This window comes from Paramisgurnus dabryanus, chromosome 12, assembly GCF_030506205.2.
Source record: "Paramisgurnus dabryanus chromosome 12, PD_genome_1.1, whole genome shotgun sequence".
NCBI classification, from domain to species: Eukaryota; Metazoa; Chordata; class Actinopteri; order Cypriniformes; family Cobitidae; genus Paramisgurnus; species Paramisgurnus dabryanus.
In genome coordinates, this window is record NC_133348.1 from 18,516,709 (window position 1) to 18,541,260 (window position 24,552).

Consider the following 24,552-nt stretch of genomic DNA (forward strand, 5'->3'; position numbering starts at 1 on the left):
ACTAACGTTTTCTTTGTTAATCATCTGGGTGAATCTCTGGCGGTGGCCCTCTTGAGAAAATAGCAGAGGCTTCATTACATGTTTACACTGCTAAACATCCCCTGTGGTGCCGTCACACGCAACACAGCGTGTTAAGGCCGCCGAAATGTCAAACTCCATCTGATTCCTCAAATTAGTTTAGAATGATTGAAAAATTTGACTTCCCAAGGGCTTGAAAGGCTCTTATCTCAGGGAAAGTATCTCTGCCTTGCACTATTTGAGGCGATAAGAGTGGGTATAATAGCGAATGATGCTTGGGTGGTCTGTGTTGTGTGGTGTTATGGTGCAGCGCTTTCCCAGAACAAGTGGAAGTAACGCCATATGCACTGTGAAAATGGTTCATAATCTAAATGTGAGAGTGACGCACAGAATGTCTTTGATGTTGATCTTTGAATAATATTAGAAGGGTACATTTAGGTTGATTGGAACACTTTTTGACAGACATGACTGTCATAAACTGTCCCATTTAAATTTGTCATATATTTACAATTACAAAGCAAATGTGTACCATTAAAGTGAATGTTACTGTAATGTATGCCTACTACTCTACATTATAATACGGACTGATGAAAATAATATTCCCGATTAAGCAACTTCCATAACAAGCTTTATAATAATCAACTGTGATTTTTATCTATTTATCTGTCTTTCTGAACCATGGTTCCATGGTTGGGTAAAATTAAACACTGATTAAAATGAACCTGCTGGGTTGTTTCACACAAAATGCTAAATTGTTTTATGCCATGTATTAGTTACATATGTGGACATTTTCTATAGGTTAATTTAACAGTTTGTGTTTATCCATATTTTACTCAATTTAGAGATAAAACATCCCAGAATGTTATGGAGTCAATTGTGATCACAACCTTGTGGCAATATATGCTGTAATATTTGTGTGAACTGAATGATGTTCGTAAAAATGCTAAGCTTTCATTTTTCTCAGTCCCAGACACTGCGATTTTACCAGCAAACAAATACATGACAGGCACTTTTACAAACCTTTAACATACACTGTGGAAAATAAAGAAGAAATAGAAAGTGCTTTAAAAACGACATTTCAGTTTAATACAAATCTTTACTGAAAGTCTGATACATTATTTATGTTTCTGTCATTTGACGTGAGGTGTGGGCGTGGCAGTAGCATGTAAACCGGAAGTGTTGTTCTAAGGAACGAAGCGTCAATAACATTCTCTGCACTCACGTTTTTCTGTAAGTATTTGCAGTATTTTTTTCTTATCAACTTACAGATGATAAAACTATGATGTTGTTATGAGAAAAACTCATATCCTAATGTATATATTCAGTTGGGGTGTGTATTTCTCTGTCTGTTTGTAGCATTAGCCAGCTAGCTAGTGTATCTTCTGTCAGAGCTATTTGTTTGTTTTGAGAAGCTCGGTATATTGTAGTGTAAGTAAATTAGTCCATAATTCATATCGTAGCAAAAACGCATGTGTTTTTAATGCCATTTTCATTTTGCTGACACGGTCATTTCAGGTCTGCCTATATAGGGTCCATAATCGGAAACAAATATAAACGTTTAACATTATAAAACCCGCTGACACTGTTTGAAGACATACTGATTAAGTGGTGGAATAGATTATCACATTTTAACTCTGATTTGTGATCAGTGAAGTTTTTTCATTTGGTTTAATTTATATGACAGATTTAACATCTGCTTTGGTTTTGAGTCTCAAAGCATTTGAACATTTTCTGTTTTTGCTTTAATTCCGCCTTGTTTTCAGTTATAAACTTCTTTTAAGACTGACGATGTTAAATAGCAGCAGCTACATTAAATGCAACACAGAGTCTGTGGTGGATTTCAGTAATGATCATATACAGTACATTAAAATATGATTCTTTTTGTTGTTTGTTTTGATTGTCATATATGAGTTTTATGGCCAGAACAGGATTTGTGCATACAATGATAACTAGTCTTGGTTTTTAGTTAATGGACTAGAACAGGTTTTACCAAACTTTTCCATTGCAGGACCCACATAGGCGCTTATAATCTACCTCAAGACCCACCAAAATATTTTAAAATAGAAATAAAGAAATGTTCCTTGTCAGTGTATGAATGAAATCATATAAAATGAATTGGAATACCTAAACCTGTTATACTTAGATATATTTATTGGTCTAAACTATTTCATGTGTCATTTACTTGCAACAGCCAAGTGACTTTACATAGCCCATCTTTACTCACAATTTTAACCCCCCTGGACTAGCTAATGGGTCAATGTGTGGAATGTTTGTGTGCCCCTTTGATTGTTTTGTGTATTAAGTATCTTATGTGTTGTGATAGACCAGCCAATTCTCATAAATTGCGTATAAATAGCAGGCAGTGGGAATATCGTGCAATACATACACCAAATTCCAATTTTGCGTGCATATGATACGCCAGTCTTTCGCACATCTTTTCGTGTCATTTTATTTATTGGTTTCTCTTTTGTTTTCTGATTTTTACCATTGTCGCTTGGGTTTGGGGTTAGAGCAAGATTCGGTAACATAACCCAAACCCCAATTCTACACCCAACTCCAAGCAACTATAGTTTAAATAGACAAAACATTACAGGGCTCAATGCAAATAATTTTTTATACTGGCCCGGTCGGGCCAGTGGTTTAGGTTTTCACTTGCCCTGCCAAAATTTTCACTGGCCCCAATTAAAAAATGTCAGTGTCACATATTTAAAAATAATAATTCTATATTATATAATTATACATATACAACAACAGACATGTTCCAACGAAAAAAGGCTCCCAACTTTTCTCCTTTACCTGTAAACTGACAACAAACTGTTCAAAATATTGCATTGTTTCATTTGTCGTATTTTACCCTAGTAAATGTCTGCTTCCAAGATGTTAAATAATATACATTGATGAAAATATATTTTAGTGACTGAGCATGAAGCACTGGCCCAATCGGGCAAGTGACAATACTTTTCACTGGCCCTAACGTCTCTCACGCTTGCCTTGGGCCACTGGGAAGTCTTTATGTTGAGCCCTGCATTAGGAAACCTATATATTAAATGACATCCTAAAGCAAAACCCAAATCTAACCCCGAACCCAAGCGACAATGTTTTAAAAAACAGAAAACAAATAAGAAACCAATAAGTAAAATGACACGAAAAGATGCACTATATAAGTGAACGGGAAAGACTGGAATATCATATGCACGCAAAATTGTCATTTTAGAGTAATTATTGCACAATATTTATTCAATTTCTATTTAGACGCTTTTTATGAGAATGGGTTGGATAGACTCTCTGCTGCTGTAAATCTTATATGTGGGCTAAGGATGCACATGTTATGTATATTCTGCAGTATGATCAGGGCTCAACGCAGATCATTTTTTATACTGGCCCGGTCTGGCTAGTGGTTCAGGTTTTCACTTGCCCTGCAAAAATTTTCACTGGCCCCAATGAAAAAATGTCAGTGTCTGTCACATATTTAAAAATAATAATTCAAAAGTCAAATATAATTGTATACACATTGCATAACAACAACCCAACATTGGGTCATTTTTAACACAGCACAGGGTAATTTTTAACCGAGCACGTATTCTGTAGAATATTTACCCATTTTGGGTCACAAATAACCCAGCCATTTTTAGAGTGCATATACAACAGACATGTTCCAAAGAAAAAAGGCTCCCAACTTTTCTGCTTCATCTGTAAACTGACAGCAAACTGTGCAAAATATTGCATCATTTATTTCATCGTGTTTAACCCAAGTAAATGTCTGCTTCCAAGATGTTAAATAATATACATTGATGAAAATATATTTTAGTGACTGAAGTTGATGCACTGGGCCGATCGGGCAAGTGCAATACTTTTTACTGGCCCGAACGTCTCCCACGCTTGCCCCGGGCCACCGGGCAGTTTTTTATGTTGAGCCCTGATGATGCTCGTATGTTGAATAGTTTGTTCAAGCTGCTGCTATGGTGTTAATTTCTCCTGCTGAATAAGTGTGTGCTGTAGGTATAGAGCTTACTGGGTTTATGAAGGGGGCTTAGTGTTGATAGGGGGGGTAGTTGGATGTAATTTGTCTGGGACAGGACTCTTATCCCATAGAGACTATCAAGTGTCATGTAAGCAGTCAATCACTCCCAAATGTTGGGGCACAAAAGTGTATGTATGTGTCTTATGGCTTTATCATTTGAATTTTTCTTAGATGCCACTTTAAACAAGATTCGTAATATTTTTTTACTTTTAAAATTTATTTAAAAGATCTTTCTTTTTCTGTCTTTCATATTTTTAGTGCATTTATAAAATTACGCCTGAAACTGAATCATCAGGTCATAGATTGAAAAGGGAAAACTTCTTTTTTTTTTTTTTTTGATGTATGTATAATAACAAACAAAACATACTACCACATTTTTTATGGTGTTTTTATACATGTAAATCAGTGGTTCTCAAACTTTTTGATGTGTGCCCCATTTCTGGAGGATGCATCTTTCATCCCCACCCCAAAAGAAAATTCATGACATAAACAATCTCAAACTTAGAATTTTAATTAAACAAAACCTATTTAATTATACAATGTTGTGTTGTTGGTTAGTAACCCTATTTTTGTGAGGTTTAATTACACACATAATCTATGTTAAATCAATATATTTTGATAAAATGACATTAAACTGGGGCCCCCCGGCACTATCTTACACCCCCCATATTAAGATCCACTGATGTAGATGACGCATTTATGTATTAAATCTCACTGGCAGTGATCGCACAAAGCTTAATTGCGATATATTTTTTATTTGATTCATTGTCCTGGCTATAAACACCCTGCAGCGTATGTTTATTTCAGACACCCAATTAAAATTTGACATGGGCAAAATGTCGCATATGCTGGTTTGGGTTCTTTGAGGTCCGCTGTATAGCTCAACCATCACCCTCTCCCCCTTTATCGCTCTCTCTCTCCCTGGCCCATGCGAAGGACCACACAGAAACACACCCTCCCAGACCACACAGAAACTATGGGGTCCTGCACGCAACCGTCCTGTAGCTTTCACTCTTCTCTGCGGGGGTGTTTGTATATTGGCGAGCATTTGTGACAGTGCAAAAGCCACGGGAAAAAATGCCAGGCTTGCTAAAATCTCCTAGTCGTAGCATATAGTGTAGTATTATTTGTATCGGCATACATACACATGGACAGAATCTCGGTCTCTCAGCAGGAGCCGAGTAGGTTTATTTGTTCATGTCTCCAGTGCGTTCCGCCGCCTTGCTTTTTAAGTGCACTCAATGTACTTCATGTTTTGATGTGTCTGCTTTCAACAGGGACGTGGAAGTGTGCTGAGCCTAAACAAAACAGTTTTAATAGAGTTTTACTCTGTCTTTAATAGGTGTGTGAAGGATGTCTCGTGCCCGCCAGCCCCCTTTGGTGACTGGCATCTCGCCCAATGAGGGCACCCCATGGACCAAAGTTACCATTCGTGGGGAAAACCTGGGCACTGGACCTAATGATCTTATTGGTATTACTCATGCACACAACACACTTATACATTAATTGCATTTGAATATGGTTGACTAAATATGCATGTGTGTTTATTCTGTCAGGTAATAAATATATATAAAAGTAATTGATACAATATAATTTCAATGTCCGAATACTAGCCAAATATATGTTATATATATTTTTATTTATATGTCTATAGTAGTAAATGCTACCATTAGAATTTATTAGCTCAGTATCCTGGAAATTAATGGGATAGTTCTCCCCAAAAGTAAAACTTGGTCATTTTTTACTCGCCATCATGTCATTTAAGCCCCCAATTTTACATGCATAATGTGTTCCTAGATCTGCTCTTGAGCTTTTACTTGGCATTGTCTCACATTACTTACATTTAGCAGAAGCAGATACTTTGTGAAATCCTTAAAAAAAAGCAAGATATCAATGTTTTGTTTGTGTTTCCAAAGCTAATATACTTTAAAGTCTACAGCTTATTATAGGTGTGAATCATGTGCAAAACATCTAAAGGTCAGCTAAACTCTTGCTTTCTGTTTATCTCTGCCTTCCTTTGCAGGCTTGTCCATCTGCGGTCATAACTGTTTGCTGACGGCGGAATGGATGTCCGCCAGCAAGATTGTGTGCCGGGTGGGTCCCGCTAAAGACGACAAGGGTGAGATTGTGGTCACCACCAGGAGCGGAGGCAGAGGAACATCCACGGTCTCCTTTAAACTGCTGAAGCCCGAGAGAATTGGTGAGACGTGCACACAACTTACGTATACAGACTTGATGTATGTTACAAACCACATCCTTTGATTATTGTCTGTAAATGTATACACATGCTCTTTGAAGAACCCAATGGATTTTAGGATGTGCTCAACCAATGACTGTGTCCGCTTTTGTGTGTTTAGGCATTCTGGATCAGTCTGCGGTCTGGGTTGATGAGTTAAATTACTATGACATGAGAACTGATCGGAACAAAGGAATCTCTCCTCTTTCGCTGAGGCCAGCCAACCCTTTGGGCATCGAAATAGACAAGTAAAAAACAAACACATTCACAATCCAGTTTGTGTTAACTTATCAAGTATTCATGCGCCGCTAACATGCGCAATTAAATTAGATTTGTGCCGACAGCTAATCGCAAATCGCGGGGACACAAAATGAGTTCAACTGTACCCGACTCACACATGTGTGCTTCATTTGTGATAGTCTGATTAAACGTGCACAGATTTCCTCACACTTCACCCAAAAAACACTGCTGGGTGTTTATAGAAGTGGACTGCTCTGTTTATAAGGAAGGAGGTTCAGCAGAAAGTAGAAACAGCCCATTGTGCGTATGTCTGTGTATGCGTATGACTCCTACCTGCGTGATGTCATCCGTACACCATTTCCTTGCATGGGAAGTGAAACTCTTCCTTTCCTTGTCCTTCGCCAGCACTGCTAATCTATATCTAATTCATATACTGTATATGTATATAAATATATAAAGTGAGAAAGATGGAAGGAAGGATTTGATGAGTATATGAGTAGCCATCAGTTTATTCTTTTTGCCACATCTCTGCCAAGACACCGTGATTTGGCTTACATAATGCTGTTTATATCTAGATAAATCTGGTTTGCACTCTGTTTGCTCTGTTTTTTGTCTTTGGTCTGACATATGGTTTGTGATCTCTGCCATGGTGGCAGATCATCTGTAACCCTATCTTCTCTTTTTCAGAGGTAAGGTTCCTCTAAAGGATCTGGAGAACATGTTTCCTGGCATGAGCGGAGATTTCACCAGCGAGAACTTCTCCGCCACCTGGTATCTCATCGATAACCATTCTTCAACCAGGTCAGTCCGTCCAGCTGTTTATCCACCCACCCATCCATCAGTACTGTTAATGCTGAATGTTAAGCGTGTGGGGGGTTATGTTGTGTCCGTTGCTGTAGTTTTGAGCAGCTGCGTGTGGGTGTTGGCAATCTGAAGAAACAGGCCAGCAAGAAGAATGAGGGAAGTCTGGCCTATGTGAAGGGAGGACTCAGTACTTTTTTTGAGGCTCAGGACGCCCTGGCAGGTAAGAGTGCTTGATAAGTTAATACAAACACACATGCACAAATAACCAGCAGTAATGCAGCATTCACAGTGCATTCGACCGAAAAAATATATTTGATTAAAATGTGTCCATCAGGATTTTGCTTCCTTTTAGAGATAAATTTGTGTTTCATAGGCTGTACTTGCATACTGTATGTATATACTGTACATACCATGTACATATATTCGGATTGTACTCTTATCCAAATTAACCACATCTGTGTTTTACTACCACAACCTCCTTAACAATTACGTCGAACATTGCCTGCCATTTTTTGGCTAACTCAGTCATCTTCGCGAAATCGGATCTTTTCCGGATAGGAATGTCTGTGATTGCAGTATATTATTTTTTCACCTCAAACCCTCTCTTCATTCATTTTGACCTTCACTGAATGCTTTTACTAAGTCTACATTTCTCTTGAGGTGCCTGGTTCAACTTTATTATGGATTTAAAGCTTTTGCCAATTTTATGGGTAAAAAAAAGTTGGGGGATTAAGTGTTGACTGCTGGCATCCCATCTAATGTATCAAGATGAAACATTTCATGTATTATCATGTATGATTACTACCTTAATTCCTCCCCTAAATTATATAATACATTTTATGTCTTATGCTAATAATGGACTTAATTAATAATTTGTGGGTCTTTTGAATATTTTTTTGTCATTAAAAGACTTTTATTAACGTTTTATACTTCATAACAAAAGTGCACAAGTTTGTGTATGCATTTCAAATATGAATGACATCAGAGGTCAGAAAGTGGAGATGCTGTTTTAAGCCGTGTATGTGTGTAGGAGCCGTCTCGGGTCACAAGTCTTGTGTCAAACAGAAGAGCTATTCTTAGCACAGTGTGTGTGATTGACAGTCATGGGGACGGATAACAAGATGTGGTTGTGATAATGTTTAGATGAAGTTGTAATAAGGTCGTCATTGTGCTGAAAGGAAACGAGAGAGCAGCATACGGAAGTTTGACTGATTCCCAGAGAAGACTCCCAAAACTTAGCAGGCAATAGTCAAAACATACCTCAGGGACAGAGGAAGCGTACCACACGGCATTCCGGGCCCCGAGGGGCCGAAGGTTAGCCCTGACGTCATTGTGTACAAAAGTTTCAGGCATCCAGATGTGGGAAGAGTAATGCACTTCACTTAGGATTTTTGGAAAAGTTAGTTTGTTAGAAAGTTAATGCTATTTGCATGTTGGACCACAGCAAAGAGCGGGAGGTTTAATAGCTCTCGTTTACACTGCACGCAATTCACTTTCTGCATGGGATGTAATCGGATCCGTTTATTCAGACAGTGAAGTCAGTTTCTGGTGTGTATTTATTCATTGTGCATATATATTGTAATCATGTAGGCATCAGCATGATGTCAAGTGTGTTTAGCAATAACTCAAGTGAACTCTTGAGGCATATAAGGTTTTTGGAATTACAATTACGGGTGAAACAATTACATTATCGCCAAAAGGCTTAATTACAGCTGTCCATTTCTGTACTCATTTCTGTGCATTTCGGTGGAATGTTTGGGCACCAAATATAGTGGTGGATCAGAGATTTCAAAATTGATAAGTTGACGTGTCCTTTAGCCATTTGTTTTGGATTTTTTACTAACAACATAACTCCCATAATTATTTGTTATTGACATAATTTTATTTAGTTATGGATGTTTAGAATTGACCATGCATCACAGAAAGTTATAAAACAAAGTTTATTAATAAATAATAATAATAATAATAATAATTGCAATTACAATATCAAGGTGAATAATCGGCAATTACCATATTTGTCAAAACCGTGCAGCACTACATTTCACATAAAGAAGGCATAACAATATTTTATTAGTTTGTATACTATGTTTAGGGTATTTTTACCGCATTTTGTATTTTATCTTGATGTGAATATTATTTTATCCCATATTTTTTAGTGAGTTTTATAATGTCACAAATTATAAAAGAAAAACTTTATTTCTGACCTAACAGTTTAGACTGAGATCTTTGTATTGTGTTATATAATGTGATATATAGTGGACCTTTTAGGAGACCACTGGGAACAATGTTGACACAAAATTAACAATATTAACAGTGTTTACAAATTAACAGCAATTTTGACAAGTGCTTAGTTTTGGGCGAATTTAGATTGCAGGGAAATGTTGAAAATTGGTGATTGGTGAAAATGGTAAAAATGGAGTCAACAAGAAATTAATGATTAATCATTGGTGTAACATTTGGGCATTAGGGTACCCCATCCTAACTGGGGATGTGAATCGGCAAGAATCTTGTGATGCGTATTACAATACATGGGTTGCGATGCAATATTTGCGATGTGATAAATTGCCATAATGTAAAGCGAGGTGGTATATAGTCCCCTTAATAGTATGTAACATTGCAACATCTCCGGGGGGGCAGGGCTTAGCTGTAGGCAAAAAGAGCCGCAGAGGCAAGGCTGACAAGCGTAAGCTAGCATGTTTTAGGAGGGATTTATTAAACATGGCAGGGCATCTCCGGGTTCAAGGTCAGATATTATATTTCATAAAAGTCTAGTCTAAAAATGGCATAGCAACCTGTTCTTAAAAAAAGGAAAAATTGAGAATCAAATCGAATCGTGACCTTAGAATCGAAAATGTAATCGAATCGAGAATTTGGAGAATCTTGACCTCTAATAATTTTAGGAAAGCTGTCATGGAGAACACGCCACTATATGCAAACCTTAGCAAAAAAAAAGCATGATGCACCCCTTTGCCATGACTCTTGAAAGATTCTTATTTTGAAAATGTCGATATTGCCTTTTTCCTAATGATATGGTATTGTCAAACAACAAATCACAGTTTTCACATGTAACAGTATTTTTTTACTCCCCTAACCCTAACACAAACATAAAAGCATATAAACGCACTCAATGATTTTGTAACTGATATGCTAATTCCTTTCATTTTTCTCTCTCTGGCTTTATCTTCCAGCCATCCATCAGAAGCTTGAATCAGACGGCACAGAGAAGGTGGAAGGTTCAATGACCCAGCGGCTAGAAAACGTTCTTAACAGTAAGACCAAAACCAAACACATGATCAGAATCGAAGCATTATACAATTCAGACACATTTAGGATCAGAGTAAAGCATGCATTCTATTTAGACCATCAAAGCCACACATTTCATGCAGACATCTGTGTGTTTCTGCATCTGCGTGTGTGAGACCGCTCATATCCCAATCATATCTCCATGTCGATTCTCTGGTGTGACGGTAGGTCAATAAGCACACTCATTTCCTGCGGGCCGCACAAATAAACCAGTCACACGCTGACAAGCTTTCATCGCTAGCCCCTCCCCTTCCTTTGCACCACTTGTCTTTACATGTACATTTACATGTAAGTTCTTACCAGAGCTGACTCCCTCAGCCAATCACAAGCAGGTTCTGTGAAGATGATAGCCTGGTCATACTTTTATAGTGGTCAGGGGGGCTGGTTCTTATTAAATCTGACCGAACGAATCAAGAATAGCTCTGACCACCCAAGAAGAAGAGGCTGGAGAACTTGAATTCATTTGAGTGCAGAGGATTAAATGGCTTTTTTATCAGCTGCTGTCTTATTCGTTCACTCTACACACTTTTCTCATCTGTTTCCATTTGCTCATTTCCAAACGCTGTGCTCTCCACCTCAGGAGCGAGTGAAACGGCGGACACCCTGTTTCAGGAAGTGTTGGGCAGAAAGGACAAGGCTGACTCCACACGCAACGCTCTCAATGTGCTGCAGAGATTCAAATTTCTGTTTAACCTGCCACTTAACATCGAGCGTAATATCAAGAAGGTGGTGTTCTTCGTACAAACACACATTTTGAGATATATGAAGATGAAAATGGTTACATGTTTGTGTTTTTTTTCTAGGGGGATTATGATGTGGTGATCAATGATTATGAGAAAGCCAAATCTCTGTTTGGGAACACAGAGGTTCCAGTCTTTAAGAAAGGTGCAAAACATCTACTGATCTACAGTGTAAACTTGTGACTGATTCAATGAGACATCACACTAATGACTGATTCAGTTTAATATATATTATTTATTTGATACTTTCAGATTCAATAATATGTCACGTTTTTTTTTATTCAATAATATATCACACCAGGCTCTCAAGTCTCAGGTATTCATTCTAAAACACGCCTTTCCGCCAGTTCACATACTCGCACGCCTCATGCTGAAAAATAAGAGAGAACTCTTCCTGCTATATACAATTAATGGATGAGGCACAGGCATATGCAGGGAAGTTCTCTGGCGAGTCGATGTTTCGCGTTTTTTTTTTGTGCTCAACTTTACGCAGCGCCACAAGAACCGACAAGCAGATGACATCAGAGTACTTTAACAAGAACGATTTGTGAATCATACGGGGAGTCTGATTTCAAATGGCTCTAGCGGTACCTGTCGATGTTTCGTATCTGTGCTATTTTGAGACACCATAAATATAAAACTTGTATTTAGTGGTATTTTTTTAGAGAGATGGTATGTTAAAAGCACATTTTAGTTCATATTCATAGTGTCTCAGAATAGCAGAGATAAGTACACTTAGATGTTCTTTTCTGAGGTTATCTTAAGAAGTACTTAAAAAGATTTTATATTATATTAAGTACAAAATTAGTGTGCAAAAATAGAGCACTTTAGGTACATTGAGCACTGCTGGGGCCGTTTGGGGACAGATTTTATTTTCATTTTGATAGATTTGTATTTTTTAAATATGTAAAACTATTAATTTATTTGGATGCGTTTGACTTTTATCGGACTTACCATTAGTTATAATTTCTATTTGTGCCAGTCAATTATAAACAATTAAACTGCTAGCAAAACTTGAGAGAATTGGGTGGGGCTGAGGGGCCGCTTTTGCAAATACCCGACCCGAGTGGCCCCTCCCCGGCCTAACAGATGTAATCTCATTCCAAACTTTTGGTAAAACTTAAGAGCCCTGATTTACTGATGCAGGAATATATTACACTATTCACTAATTCAGTTGCTGATTCAGTTATATTATTTACTGATTCAATGAAATATTCACACTGTTTACCAATTCAATAATATATCACATAGTTTACTGATTTAGTGAGATTTTGAACTTTTTATTGATTCAATTATATATTTTACTATTTACTGTTCCGATAACATAATATACTATTTTCTCCGCCAGCGATCCGATTTTTATTTATTTATTGGCGATACACAAAAATGCTTCTTCGATGCGATTACAATGCGGTTTGGTAAGTTTATCGGTATATTCCACTATTACATGCCTAGTTAAGCGGTTACATTTTTACTTACAAATGCAACCAAAATATATAACATAACCATTTGATTAAACTCTTTGAAACTGGCACAATCTCTGTCCTGTCCCAATTTAAACATTTACAACAACAAACTAACAAAAATAAAAAAAAATTAAAACAAAAAAAAATTAATAGTGAGGGGCCAAATGTCACATTAAAAATCAAGCTTATGATGGCAACAGTCAAAGTCTTTCATTATTTTGTGCCAAAACGTGCAATAGTGACAATCACTGAGGTAGTTTTAGAAAAAAAAATATTAAATTGAAAAATAAATGAATATAAAAAATTAAGCATTTGATCTGTCACACAACATTAGATCTAACATTCAAACAAGTGCCGCAGTGGTCTCTTTTGAGAGATATTTCTTTTAAAAAAAATTAACTGATCAACATGTTCAGGAGAGAGGACACTGCGTTTTCCATGGACAATATCGCCTGCAGTGCTAAACACACGCTCGTATTCTGTCTCTTTCACTGTGTTTTCGCTGCTACAACCACTTTGTTGCTGCATTGCATTCACTTGCTGACACTAGCAGATGAAATAAACAAAAATGCTTAAAAAGCGTAGATGGACATTACGTCAAGGAATGAGGACGTGTAGAGTGTCAAAATAAAGGTACCTCAAATCAATTTATTTTATGTGTGGCATCAATGCATCGGATCGTTAGAAATAAAATCGATGTATTGTTACACCACTACTATTTACCAATTCAATAAAATATCACACGTTTTACTGATTTTGTGATGTTTTTTGCAGCAGTGCAAAGACCTGCATTTAACTATGAGATGATGAATTACGGTATTTTTTTTGTAAAGATTATCCTGCATATGTGTTTGTAGTGTATTCAGAGGTGGAGACTCGGATTGACGCACTGAGGAAACTGCTGCTGGATAAACTACTAGAGACGCCATCTACTCTACACGATCAGAAACGCTATATCAGGTGTGTGGCAAGCCCCTTTTTTTGGACCGCTGGTGACACGATGTGGGACAGTTGAGAAAAGTTTGGGGCTCTACCAGTGAGCCTAATGATCTCTCTCTTTCTCTCTCTGTGTGTTCAGATATCTGTCTGATCTGCATGCACCAGGCGACCCTGCGTGGCAGTGTATCGTCGCACAGCACAAGTGGATCCTACAGTTGATGCAAAACTGCAAAGAAGGTTTCATCAAAGAGCAGAAAGGTACACGCGCAGACCCACAAATACACTCTTTATGGGTTTGAAATAAATTGGTGGTTTCTAAAAATCTTTACTACTCAGAAGAGTGAAACTAGTGTGTGTGTCTGTGTGTGTTTAGATAGAGAACAGCCCGTGTGTGGTCTGGTCGTGACCCTATAGAGAACAGGAAGTCCACAGAGCTCTATAGTGTGGCAGGACTTTGGGGGGTTTGCAGTAGAGAGAGATGGGGGAATACTAGTAGAGAGGCGCATAGATAAACATAGAAGATGATTGGACACCTGGATCAACACCAGCACTCATCAGCACTCATTTTTTATCAAGTGGTTGTATGTCTGTATCTGCGTGTGAAGAGAGAGTCAGAGAAACGTGACGTCAACGCTACATATTGAGTATTTCCGTCTACAGTATATCAACAACAGAACAGGCTTTGTAAGAGTCGCCCATGGACAGAAAGTACTCTAGTTCCATCTACTGTTGGACACGGGGTACAGCCTAATATTTAGCACTTGATCTGGGCTGATAATCAAAAGATTGTAGGTTTGAATCTTTAAAATAATAATGACATTAACACTTTAGATATTTTAATCTGTTTACAACCATGTTTTGCACTGTTTTTATGTTTTCTAGATTTAATAAAGCTATTTTCTCACTATCATTCATTGTGAAAATATGTCTTTGTGTTAGTGGGTGGTGCAGGGTTCGAGTTGGATCGCTCCCCAGCCCTGAACAGAATCAGTTTATCAGCTCCTGTAAAGAGAGGAGGAAGCTTCCAGACACCTAAAGATGACTGTGAGTACACATTTCTTTATATTCCAGCATATTATTATGTGGTGTTTTTATGTGTTGTGTATTTCAGACTTTGTAACTTTGTAACAATATGTCATGTTTTCTCAGCCTGGCATTATAAGAGTCCTCAGCAGGTGAGGTTTGTTGAGAAGCTGTCAGATGTGGTGATCAGCCAGCTGCCCAACTTTTGGAAACTCTGGATCTCTTATGTCAACGGCAGTCTCTTTAGTGAGGTAGATACACATATAAAAGTACTGTAGAAGCACTGGAATCTAAAAATTGTGAATAAAAGGATTTCAGTTTGAATACATGATCAGTTAATATGTATGATTATGAGAAATGTTATTTGTTGACTGTGTTCTTTTTCACAGACAGGCGAAAAGTCCAGTCAGGTGGAGAAGTTAAAAAAGAATGCACGGCAAAGACAGAATGACTTTAAGGTTTGTAAATGACCTAGAAGTCTTTATATCCTGGAAAGTGACAAAGTGGCTGTGTTTCAAAACCTACCTAGCTAGACAGAATGTGCACATATATGATGCCCATAAACTGGCTGTCTCACTGTGTTTTTATGACACTGCCTGTGTATTAAGTTGTTAGGCAGATTTACCTATATCATGGCTTCAGATTGAATGAAATAGCTACTTTTTATACTTTGTGTTCAGGGCATGATCGAGGAAGTGACTCGCCGTTTGGTGCATCTAGTTCGAGGAGCTCTGTTACCATCTTCTCTTACTGAGCTGGAACTGAGGCAATACGGAGGATGGGACACTAAAACCCCGCTCAGCGGTGCCTGGCTCACACAGGCCATTCACACGACCAGGTATATATTTTGTGTGTTTTTGTATGAGTTTGTGGTAGTTATGTAGGAATAATCTGTCATTTTATAATGAAACAATATTGGATGGTGTTCCTCAGGTTAAGTCATGAGGCTTTGTCTGCTCTGGAGATTCCCAATGACCTTCTGCAGGTGATCCAGGATTTACTGCTGGACCTTCGCGTGCACTGCTTGCTTACCACACTGCAGCAAACTGAAGATGGTAAAAACTGTGTATTTACTGACCTGCAGACCAGCTTGTTAAAAATTTTTTTAAAGGGGTGTTCATAAGACTGACATGACACCTTTATAATCATGACATGACACGTGCCATGAACATAAATGAGATTTTATGCACATTCATTAAGGGTCATTTGTTCATTATGTCATTTTTAATGTGAAGATGACATTGTTTGAGATGTCTTTGTTATGACAACTTGACATAAAGCAATATATCATAACTTGTCATAAATCTGTCATAAACATGACATGGCAGAATGATTATCAAATTTAAGAAACTGTAGCTTTACGGGTTAACATTACATTAAACGGTCATTAAGTGTTAATACTATGTCAAATCAATTTAAATGCGTTAACAAAATGCAACAGACGTCAAAAGATTATACTTAACTTTATGTATGTGCACAATACATAAAAAACTGACAACTAACACAAAGTGTTCTGAAATTTTCTGACAATTTAATTAATTTAATTCCCAAATGCAATAAAATAACATTTTATAATTTTTAATTATTATTATTATTGTTGAATGATTGATTTTATTTGTTAAACACATGGAGGAAACTTAAAAAATATATATATATAAACTGAAGAATATTCATGACTTGTTAGAAAACTATCTGACAGAGTATTAACATTTAATGACATTTTAATGACAAATTAAATTACTGTATTACTGTAAAGAATGGTCAGTTATGTTGTCTTGGTAATGTAAACTTGTCATGATGAGTTATGATATATTGGTAATGTCAAGTTGTGATAACAAAGACCTTTCTAACAATGTCGTCTTTGCATTTAAAATGACATAATTGAATGAATGACACTTAATGACAGTTGTCATAAATGTGCATAACATCTCCTTTATGTTCATGGCACACGCCATGTCATGATTATGAAGGTGTCATCATGTCAGTCTTATGAACACCCCTTTAAGTAAAGTGTTACCAAAATTTTAATTACTGCATTTCTTATGAGTGTTGTGCAATGGTGGTCAACCAATGTCACTATTTTATTAAAACAGCAAGGTGGCAGATGTCTAATATTAGGCAGTATATAAATATATAGAATTTAATGAAAGCAATGGAAGAGTTGTCACAACAGTAGGGGGTGCTAGAGAGCTCTAAAATCTTGGCAGACTTGCTAGTTTGTATGATCTGATCAGTTAAATGTATTTTTATTGTAATTTATTTGTATGCCAAGTCTATTTTAACAAAACCTAATTAAGTTCATTTATGAAAGTACAGTAGTTTGTGAAAGTCATTTCATGATAACTTCAAAGTAAACGTTTCATACTGATAACTGGTACGACTGGTCTCAGATAAGTGCAAGAAAAATCTCTACACTACTGTGTACTTAAACTGTAAATTAGTATTTACATGTTATTGTATACTCTTGACCCTAACCCTAAATGTACCCAGAACAGCATGTATGTACATAAATGCAATGTGTTAAAAGTTTTTAAAATATATAAACTTATCTACAGTACAGAGATGCAGTGATAGATCTAGATCATACCAATTAACTTCTGACATATCTATACATAATCAAAATAATTATAAAATAAAAAACAAATTAACTTTACATTAACACAAAAGACCCAAAGCTTTATTAATTATAAATACTCAGTTTTTTATATATCTCAAATTAAACTAAACTACTTGTGATATGATTTTTAACATTTTGTGTGGTTCAGATGTGAAGAGACTTGCAGAAAAAGAGGACTGGGTTGTGGACAACGAAGGGGTCACATCACTGGTACATCTTTTTTATTCCTATCATTCTATTAATAAACATTTCTTGCCTAAACTGACAGGTAAATAGTAACATTGTGTCTTTTTCAGCCAGCTCAGTTTGAGCAATGCATGGTTCAGATGTTGCAGTCTCTTAAAGAACCCATGGAGTGCAAACCTGGAGAGATCAATGTACAAACCCTCATGTCCCACTTTCATATTCATGTCCATTTTATTTCAGACAGAGATTATTAATGACCAATGTGTGTTTTCCTCTATCCTTAGATTTTTAATCTGGATGTGGTCCAGGACAAAGCTTGCGAGCAGTGTGTTTGTATCATGAAGGTATTGTGATACAATTTGGTATTTGTAAATATAATTTATCTTGAATGAAATGTGTGTAATGACTATGATTGGTTCAGGTTTTTATAAAGTGTCTGGAGCAGCTCAGCACCAAGACAGATGGAGACATTGACACCTCACAGTAAGTGTTTACTGTAACATGAGTAATTGTTTGAAAGATAATGACTATTAATGTGTATTTAATGTTTATTTCAGTGGTTCAGTGGACTTGGCTTCACCTGATATTTTTGGAAAAATCAATGAAGACTTCAGTTCAAAACCAGTAAGGGTATTTAAGTTTATCCTCCTTTCTCTCTCTCTTTATTTTTATCCCTTTCAGTTAAAGGAAAACACCACCATTTTTCAATATTTTACTGTTTTTACCGCAACTTAGATTAATTAATACATAACTATCATTTTTCAATGCATACACTTTTAATCTTTGTACAGCGCCTTGTGAATGTTTAACATTTAGCCTAGCCCCATTCATTTCTTAGGATCCAAACAGGGATGAATTTAGAAGCCACCAAACACTTCCATGTTTTTCCTATTTAAAGACTGTTACATGAGTAGTTACACGAGGAAGTATGGGGACACAAAATAAAACTTTTGTTTGGAGCCATAGGAATAAATGGGGCTAGCCTAAATGCTAACACATTCAAGAAGCGCTGCACAAGTATTAAAAGTACATGCATTCATCTAAGTTGAGGTAAGAACATAGTAAAATATTGAAAAATGGAGGTGTTTTCCTTTAACAGTAATAACACACATTTGAACACTACTATGCTGTAAAAAAACAACAATTTGTTCATTATTATATTAAACTAAACGAACTAAAACTTACACATGTATGTGCCGTGACATAGCAGTTAGCACACCGAGCAAAGGTTTGAATCTGGCATATACTGCATACTGATTTCTTCCCAGCTTTCTCTACATAATTTCTTTACTTTCACTGTCAATAAAATAGCAAATCAGCTAAATAAATACAACACGGCATGCGTCAACTGGTTTGCACATAATATGTGCCGCTTTATTTTCAGTACTGTAAATTGCAGAGGTGGTTGTCACTGTAGATATTTAAATACAGAGAATAGGAAGTGACTGATGATAAACTCTGCTCCGAAGCACACAGTTCCTGACAAGTTTTAAACAGTCACAAAGGGTCTGACTGAAAACTAATTTAGCACTTTGTGTATCAGAACCACAGAGTGTCACAGTTTTACAGAAAACCCTATAAATAATAACGATTGAGAGAAAGATAGAAAGCAGGTAACAGAGCTGCATGTTTGAAATGATTATAACGAAACAGCACTTTGTAGATTAAAGATATTAAGAGACCTCGAATAACCCTAAAACGCTTCCTCCCCCTTGTGATCACTCCCCCTTTTGCTTATTAAGTCAGTTTGTGTGTGCACATGTGTTAGAGAGAGAGGAAAAGAAAAGTTAAAATCACGTAAATAGTACTTATTTCTGTTATTTGGTATTTCTGAAAAACACTTCCCGTGAAAACATGTTGTGTTCCGTTTTGGATGCGCTTGTCACTGTTTCCACCTGCAATATCGCAAACATTTAAGCATTACGCACAGGAGTCATGTGAGAATGGCAGACTTTCTCTTCAGCCATAGTGCATAATGCAGCAGCCGCTCTGGGGTTTCCCCTTGCCTGCAGTGGAAGAGCTGCAGGTTTCCCCTCACTCTCTCTCTATCTCTCTCTATCTCTCTCTCTCTCTCTCGATTTCCTTCACAGTCTGGTTTATGGTTTCCTTTTTTTAAAAATAAGGCCATAAATGTATCCATTATCTGTTTTATCATTGCATTGTTTCACACATATTCTCACTTGTTCTACATTGTTTTACATCATTATTTGAAAAGGCCAAATCATGTTTTACTTCAAAACTAAAACCTTTGGGATGTGTGTGCTTTGGCATATCCAGGAGCAGCGTCTTCTCATCATCCTCAGTAACTGCCAATATCTGGAGAGACACACGTTTCTCAACCTGGCCGAGCACCTGGAGAAGAACAACTTCACCAGTGCTGAGAAGATCATCAGGGTACAAAGATTTACACACACTTCCCCTTTCCCCTTAACTTCAGTCTACCGTTGTCTTATTTCAGTATAAATACAGGTGCATTTCCATGTGTGTGAATGTTTAATAATTTTATTGAAGTGAGAATGACTCACTGCAATTGAGGAGAAGATCTAGGGTTTTCACAGTATGATGACAAAACACTTAGATGAGGTGACTGCATGCCCTGCATTGGAGTGGGTGAAAGCCCTTACTAAAGGTTATGGTTGGTCGTTCCAGTAAATGCAGGCACTTTTTCATGCAGATCATAGTGAATGAGTGTATTTGTGTGTTGGGCTTTAGGGGAATGTGTTGTTTTGATGTGAAGATGAAGATAAATATAAATGTGACATTGTTAAGGTCTTACACCTTATTTTACACAACTAGTCATCATGAGTTATCATGTAGATCCAGTTGATGAGAAAATGGTTTTGAGATGAGAATATTACTTGAAGAGAAATGTGGCAGTTTAAATAAACACTTAATAGCTGCTAGGAGACGTTTATTGCATCACAAATCGACTTAATTTATTTGGATTGATTATATATTTTTCATGCATTAATGTAATTGTGGAATTGCATGCAATGCAATATTAAATAAGCATCCCTGTTTCTAATACATATGTGCAGTTAGATTAGAAAGAAATTGGCTTGTAAAGTACTGTACAATTTACTCTACATGCCAATTATTTTTTAATCTCTGTATTAGAATACAAGCAGAAAATATAGGACATTTGTATGCAGTATTAAAAAAACAAGTATTTATCAAGTATTTATTATGACCTCCTCTTTCATGTGAGTAATAGCAGGATCCTGCATGCTCTCATAAACCTATATTAAATTAAACCCTTATTCTAATCTAATGACTTTAGTGCTTTAGTTGCCTTAAAAGACTTCAAGATGTGCTTAGTGCCAAGTGAGCTCAAATTAATACTTACTGACTTATGCCAAAAGACGACATTACGTTCTCCGTTTTTTACATTTTGTGTAAATATTTCCTGTATTTTTATATTTTTATCTTCAAGAATTTGTCAATTTTCTTAAAAAAATCCAGATAATTTACTCACCACCATGTCATCCAAATTGTTGATGTCTTTCTTTGTTCAGTTGAGAAGAAATTGTTTTTTTGTTGAGAAAAACATTCCAGGATTTTTCTTATTTTAATGGACTTTAATGGACCCCAACACTCATTATAATACAGTTTAAATTAGCAGTTTCAAAGGACTCTAAACGATCCCAAACTTATCTAGCGAAACAATTGTCATTTTTGGCAAGAAATCCCAAAAAAAGTGCACTTTTAAACCACAACTTCTCGTCTTTCTCCAGTCGTGTGACGCGCCAGCGCGACCTTACGTATTTGCGTAATGACGTGCAAAGGTCACGTGGTACATATATGAAACGCACATTTGCGGACCATTTTAAACAATAAACTGACACAAAGACATTAATAAGTATCATTCCACTTACAACAACATCGGAACGGTCCTCTTTCTCCACACTGGGGCGTAGTTTCGCATACGTCATCTGTGACCTCTTGACCTGATGAGGTATTACGTGAGGTTGCGCTGAGCCGTCACACGACCGGTGGAAGACGAGAAGTTGTGGTTTAAAAGTGCGTTTTTTATATCATTTTTGCCAAAAATTACAAGCGTTTTGCTAGATAAGACCATTATTCCTCGTTTGAGAACGTTTAGAGTCCTTTGAAACTGCAATTTTAAACTGCATTAAAATTAACAAGTGTTGAGGTCCATTAAAATAAGAAAAATCCTGGAATGTTTTCCTCAAAAAAACATAATTTCTTCGTGACTGAAAAAAGAAAGACATCAACATTTTGGATGACATGGTGGTGAGTAAATTATCTAGATTTTCTTTTTAAGAAAATTGGCTAATCCTTTAACATAAAGAGTGAAAAATAAGGAAGGTCATTAAAACTTTGCTAAAGCAACAAAACCGGTGGTGGCCTAAGGCTCTTACAATATAATGTATATTACCCTGATGCATTTGTGATATGAATGACACCTACGTGGCTTGTTTAGGGGTGTGCTATTACTTTTCGAAATTGTTCGAAAATACAGTCATGGTCAGAATTATTGCCACCCTTGGTAAATATGAACAAAGAAGCCTGCTAAAATACATTTGCATTGGTTATCCTTTCAATCTATTAGTAAAAAAAAATCACAAATCCTTTCTTTGAAGTAAAATAAAATAAAATAAAAAATCTCATCATAAAATAAATTATGTTGTTTTTTCAGTACACTGTGGCCACAATGACACCCTTTTATTCAATACATTTTTTTAAAGCATTTTGCCTCATATCATGTCCGATGAGTTTGGAAAACACCTCACAGGAGATCAGATATCATCCCTCCATACCAAATCTCTTCAGATCCTTCAAATTCCCAGGTCCTCTCTCCTTTTCAGTTCACCCCACTAATCTTTTATAGGGTTCAGATGAGGGTGACTGAGATAACCATGTCAGAGCCTTCATTTTGTGCTCCATGATCTATTTTTCTGTTGATCCAAAAATACCCATTATAAGATTTTTTAGCAATGTCTAGGATCACTGGCAGAAAAATAGGCCCACAACATTAAAGATTTATCAGTATTTTTAATTTTGGACAATGGGGTATTTTTAATGCTTGTTCGCACCAAACCAATCTTGTGAGGTTACTGCCAATAAAGCTAATTTTTAGTTTCATCTGACCATAAAACCTGACTCAGAAGTTTCAGTGTCCAACAATTGAAAATGTAAAAAAGTTGTTTTTTAATGAGAGCAGAGGATTTTTTTCTTGAAACTCTCCACAACAGTTTGTGGTGATGTAGGTGCGTTAATTAAACTTTTAAGACTTTATGACATCAAGTCTCGAATAATGTCTGCATTTCTCCAGCTGTGGTACTTGGAGAGTTTTTTGACACTCCAACTATTCTCCTCACAATGCATTTAGACATTATAGACACACATCATCTTCCTGGCACTTCCTGAACTTGTTCATTATTTCCCTGATAGTGAAATGGGAATTGTCTGTGCTTTAGCATGTTTCATACAGCCACTTTTTAATTTGTGAGCCACAACAATCTTTTGCTGCACATCCGAACTTTATTCTTTGGTTTTCCCCTTTGTGACAGGTGATTTAAAAAAATTGGCCTTTGTGTTACTTATACTCATGTGAAACATATACTGGTGGGCAGTTTCATGTTTATAGTCACACACTGGTGTATTACAAAAAAGATGAATGGAAAAAAAGGTCAAAAATATTTAGCTGACTAGAATTTCTAAGGGTGTCAATAATTGTGGCCAATGTTTATTGGAGAAAAACATTTATTTTTTCATAATGTGACTCTTTCAATTGTTTTACCTGGTTGAAAAGTAAGATTGTTGTGTTTTTAAAAGGATTAACAATGCAGATTTATTTTCACAGGCTTCATTGTCAATATTTACAAAGGGTGCCAATAATTATAATTATGACCATAACTACACTAGTCAACATTCGAAGTGGATCAAAACCTTTAATAAAAGTTTACAAAAAAACAATCCCTAATACCCATTCTTGTCTTAGGACAACTTTGATAAACTTTTTTGATCCACTTGAAATGTTGACTAGTATATTTCCTCACCTGGTGAATAATACAGTCGCCTAAAAAATCTATATACTTTCATTGAAGGAGGAATATGAGACTATGATCTATAGATCAGAAATTCATATAGGATATACTGACAAATCTTGGATATATATGAAGAGTTTGGTTCCAAAACGCAATAAATCCATTTTGACAAATTTCGGTAAAAACTTGTTTTCTATACCAAGAAAGTGACAAGATGAAAACCACTATTTTCTGTTACAAACTTTCACATAGCATCTTTAGGTTATAAAGACATAAAAAATTCAAATCCATAACTTGATTTTCAAAGATTTATTATAAAAACAAATTATTTTTTTCACAAAATGCAATAAATCCATGACAAGTTTTCTTTTCAAAATTCTATAAATCAATTGAATCAATAGCCTATATAAATGTGCATTCATCTTTGCCATTTTATATTCATTTAGTTGAACAGTTGTACACACTGATAAAAAAAACATTAATGGCATTAATCAAAACACTTACTTTGTCATATTAGGAACACTGTCATTGCTGCACGGTTATACTTGACGTCGTCGCTTTAAATTTTTCACAGCGATCAGCTGTGATTCTCGTTGACTTTGAGTAAAATTATGGAAAGTTTTTCATAAGATCCCCTGGGGTCAATGTGTTAGCACAAGAGAAGCTAGATGCTGTCGGGAGAACAAGCGATCATCTCCCGAGTGCCTCTTGCGTAAATTATTAGATATTGATGGCTTACGTTTCTTTCCCGTTACAGAAAACCACAGGTTTATCAATGCTATTAAAGTATTATTTCGTTTTTGTTTGTTTGTTGATCACGAAGTACAAAGTAGATGAGGAAAACTAGGACTCTGTGTACTCAACGCGCCGCCATTGTTTGTTTACATTGCGTGGAATGGTGCGCTGTAATTTGTGAAGCGGATTTATTGCATTCTGTAGAAAAGGAGG

General features: G+C 36.3%; 1 protein-coding gene across 1 annotated transcript in view; it reads left to right on the forward strand.

Moving 5' to 3' along the window:
* The first annotated feature begins 1,156 nt into the window (after positions 1–1,156).
* exoc2 (exocyst complex component 2) overlaps positions 1,157–24,552 on the forward strand; it is a 29,396-nt gene continuing 6,000 nt past the window's right edge. Inside the window, exons 1-22 of the mRNA XM_065256991.1 lie at positions 1,157–1,248; positions 5,382–5,510; positions 6,063–6,239; positions 6,397–6,523; positions 7,203–7,316; positions 7,415–7,539; positions 10,508–10,588; positions 11,203–11,348; positions 11,426–11,507; positions 13,686–13,788; positions 13,907–14,025; positions 14,707–14,811; positions 14,917–15,041; positions 15,180–15,248; positions 15,471–15,628; positions 15,724–15,845; positions 17,556–17,617; positions 17,704–17,784; positions 17,878–17,937; positions 18,015–18,076; positions 18,151–18,217; positions 19,871–19,987. Of these exons, the coding sequence (XP_065113063.1) occupies positions 5,393–5,510; positions 6,063–6,239; positions 6,397–6,523; positions 7,203–7,316; positions 7,415–7,539; positions 10,508–10,588; positions 11,203–11,348; positions 11,426–11,507; positions 13,686–13,788; positions 13,907–14,025; positions 14,707–14,811; positions 14,917–15,041; positions 15,180–15,248; positions 15,471–15,628; positions 15,724–15,845; positions 17,556–17,617; positions 17,704–17,784; positions 17,878–17,937; positions 18,015–18,076; positions 18,151–18,217; positions 19,871–19,987 (2,220 nt within the window). The 5' untranslated portion in view covers positions 1,157–1,248; positions 5,382–5,392. The remainder of the gene's footprint in view (positions 1,249–5,381; positions 5,511–6,062; positions 6,240–6,396; positions 6,524–7,202; positions 7,317–7,414; positions 7,540–10,507; positions 10,589–11,202; positions 11,349–11,425; positions 11,508–13,685; positions 13,789–13,906; positions 14,026–14,706; positions 14,812–14,916; positions 15,042–15,179; positions 15,249–15,470; positions 15,629–15,723; positions 15,846–17,555; positions 17,618–17,703; positions 17,785–17,877; positions 17,938–18,014; positions 18,077–18,150; positions 18,218–19,870; positions 19,988–24,552) is intronic.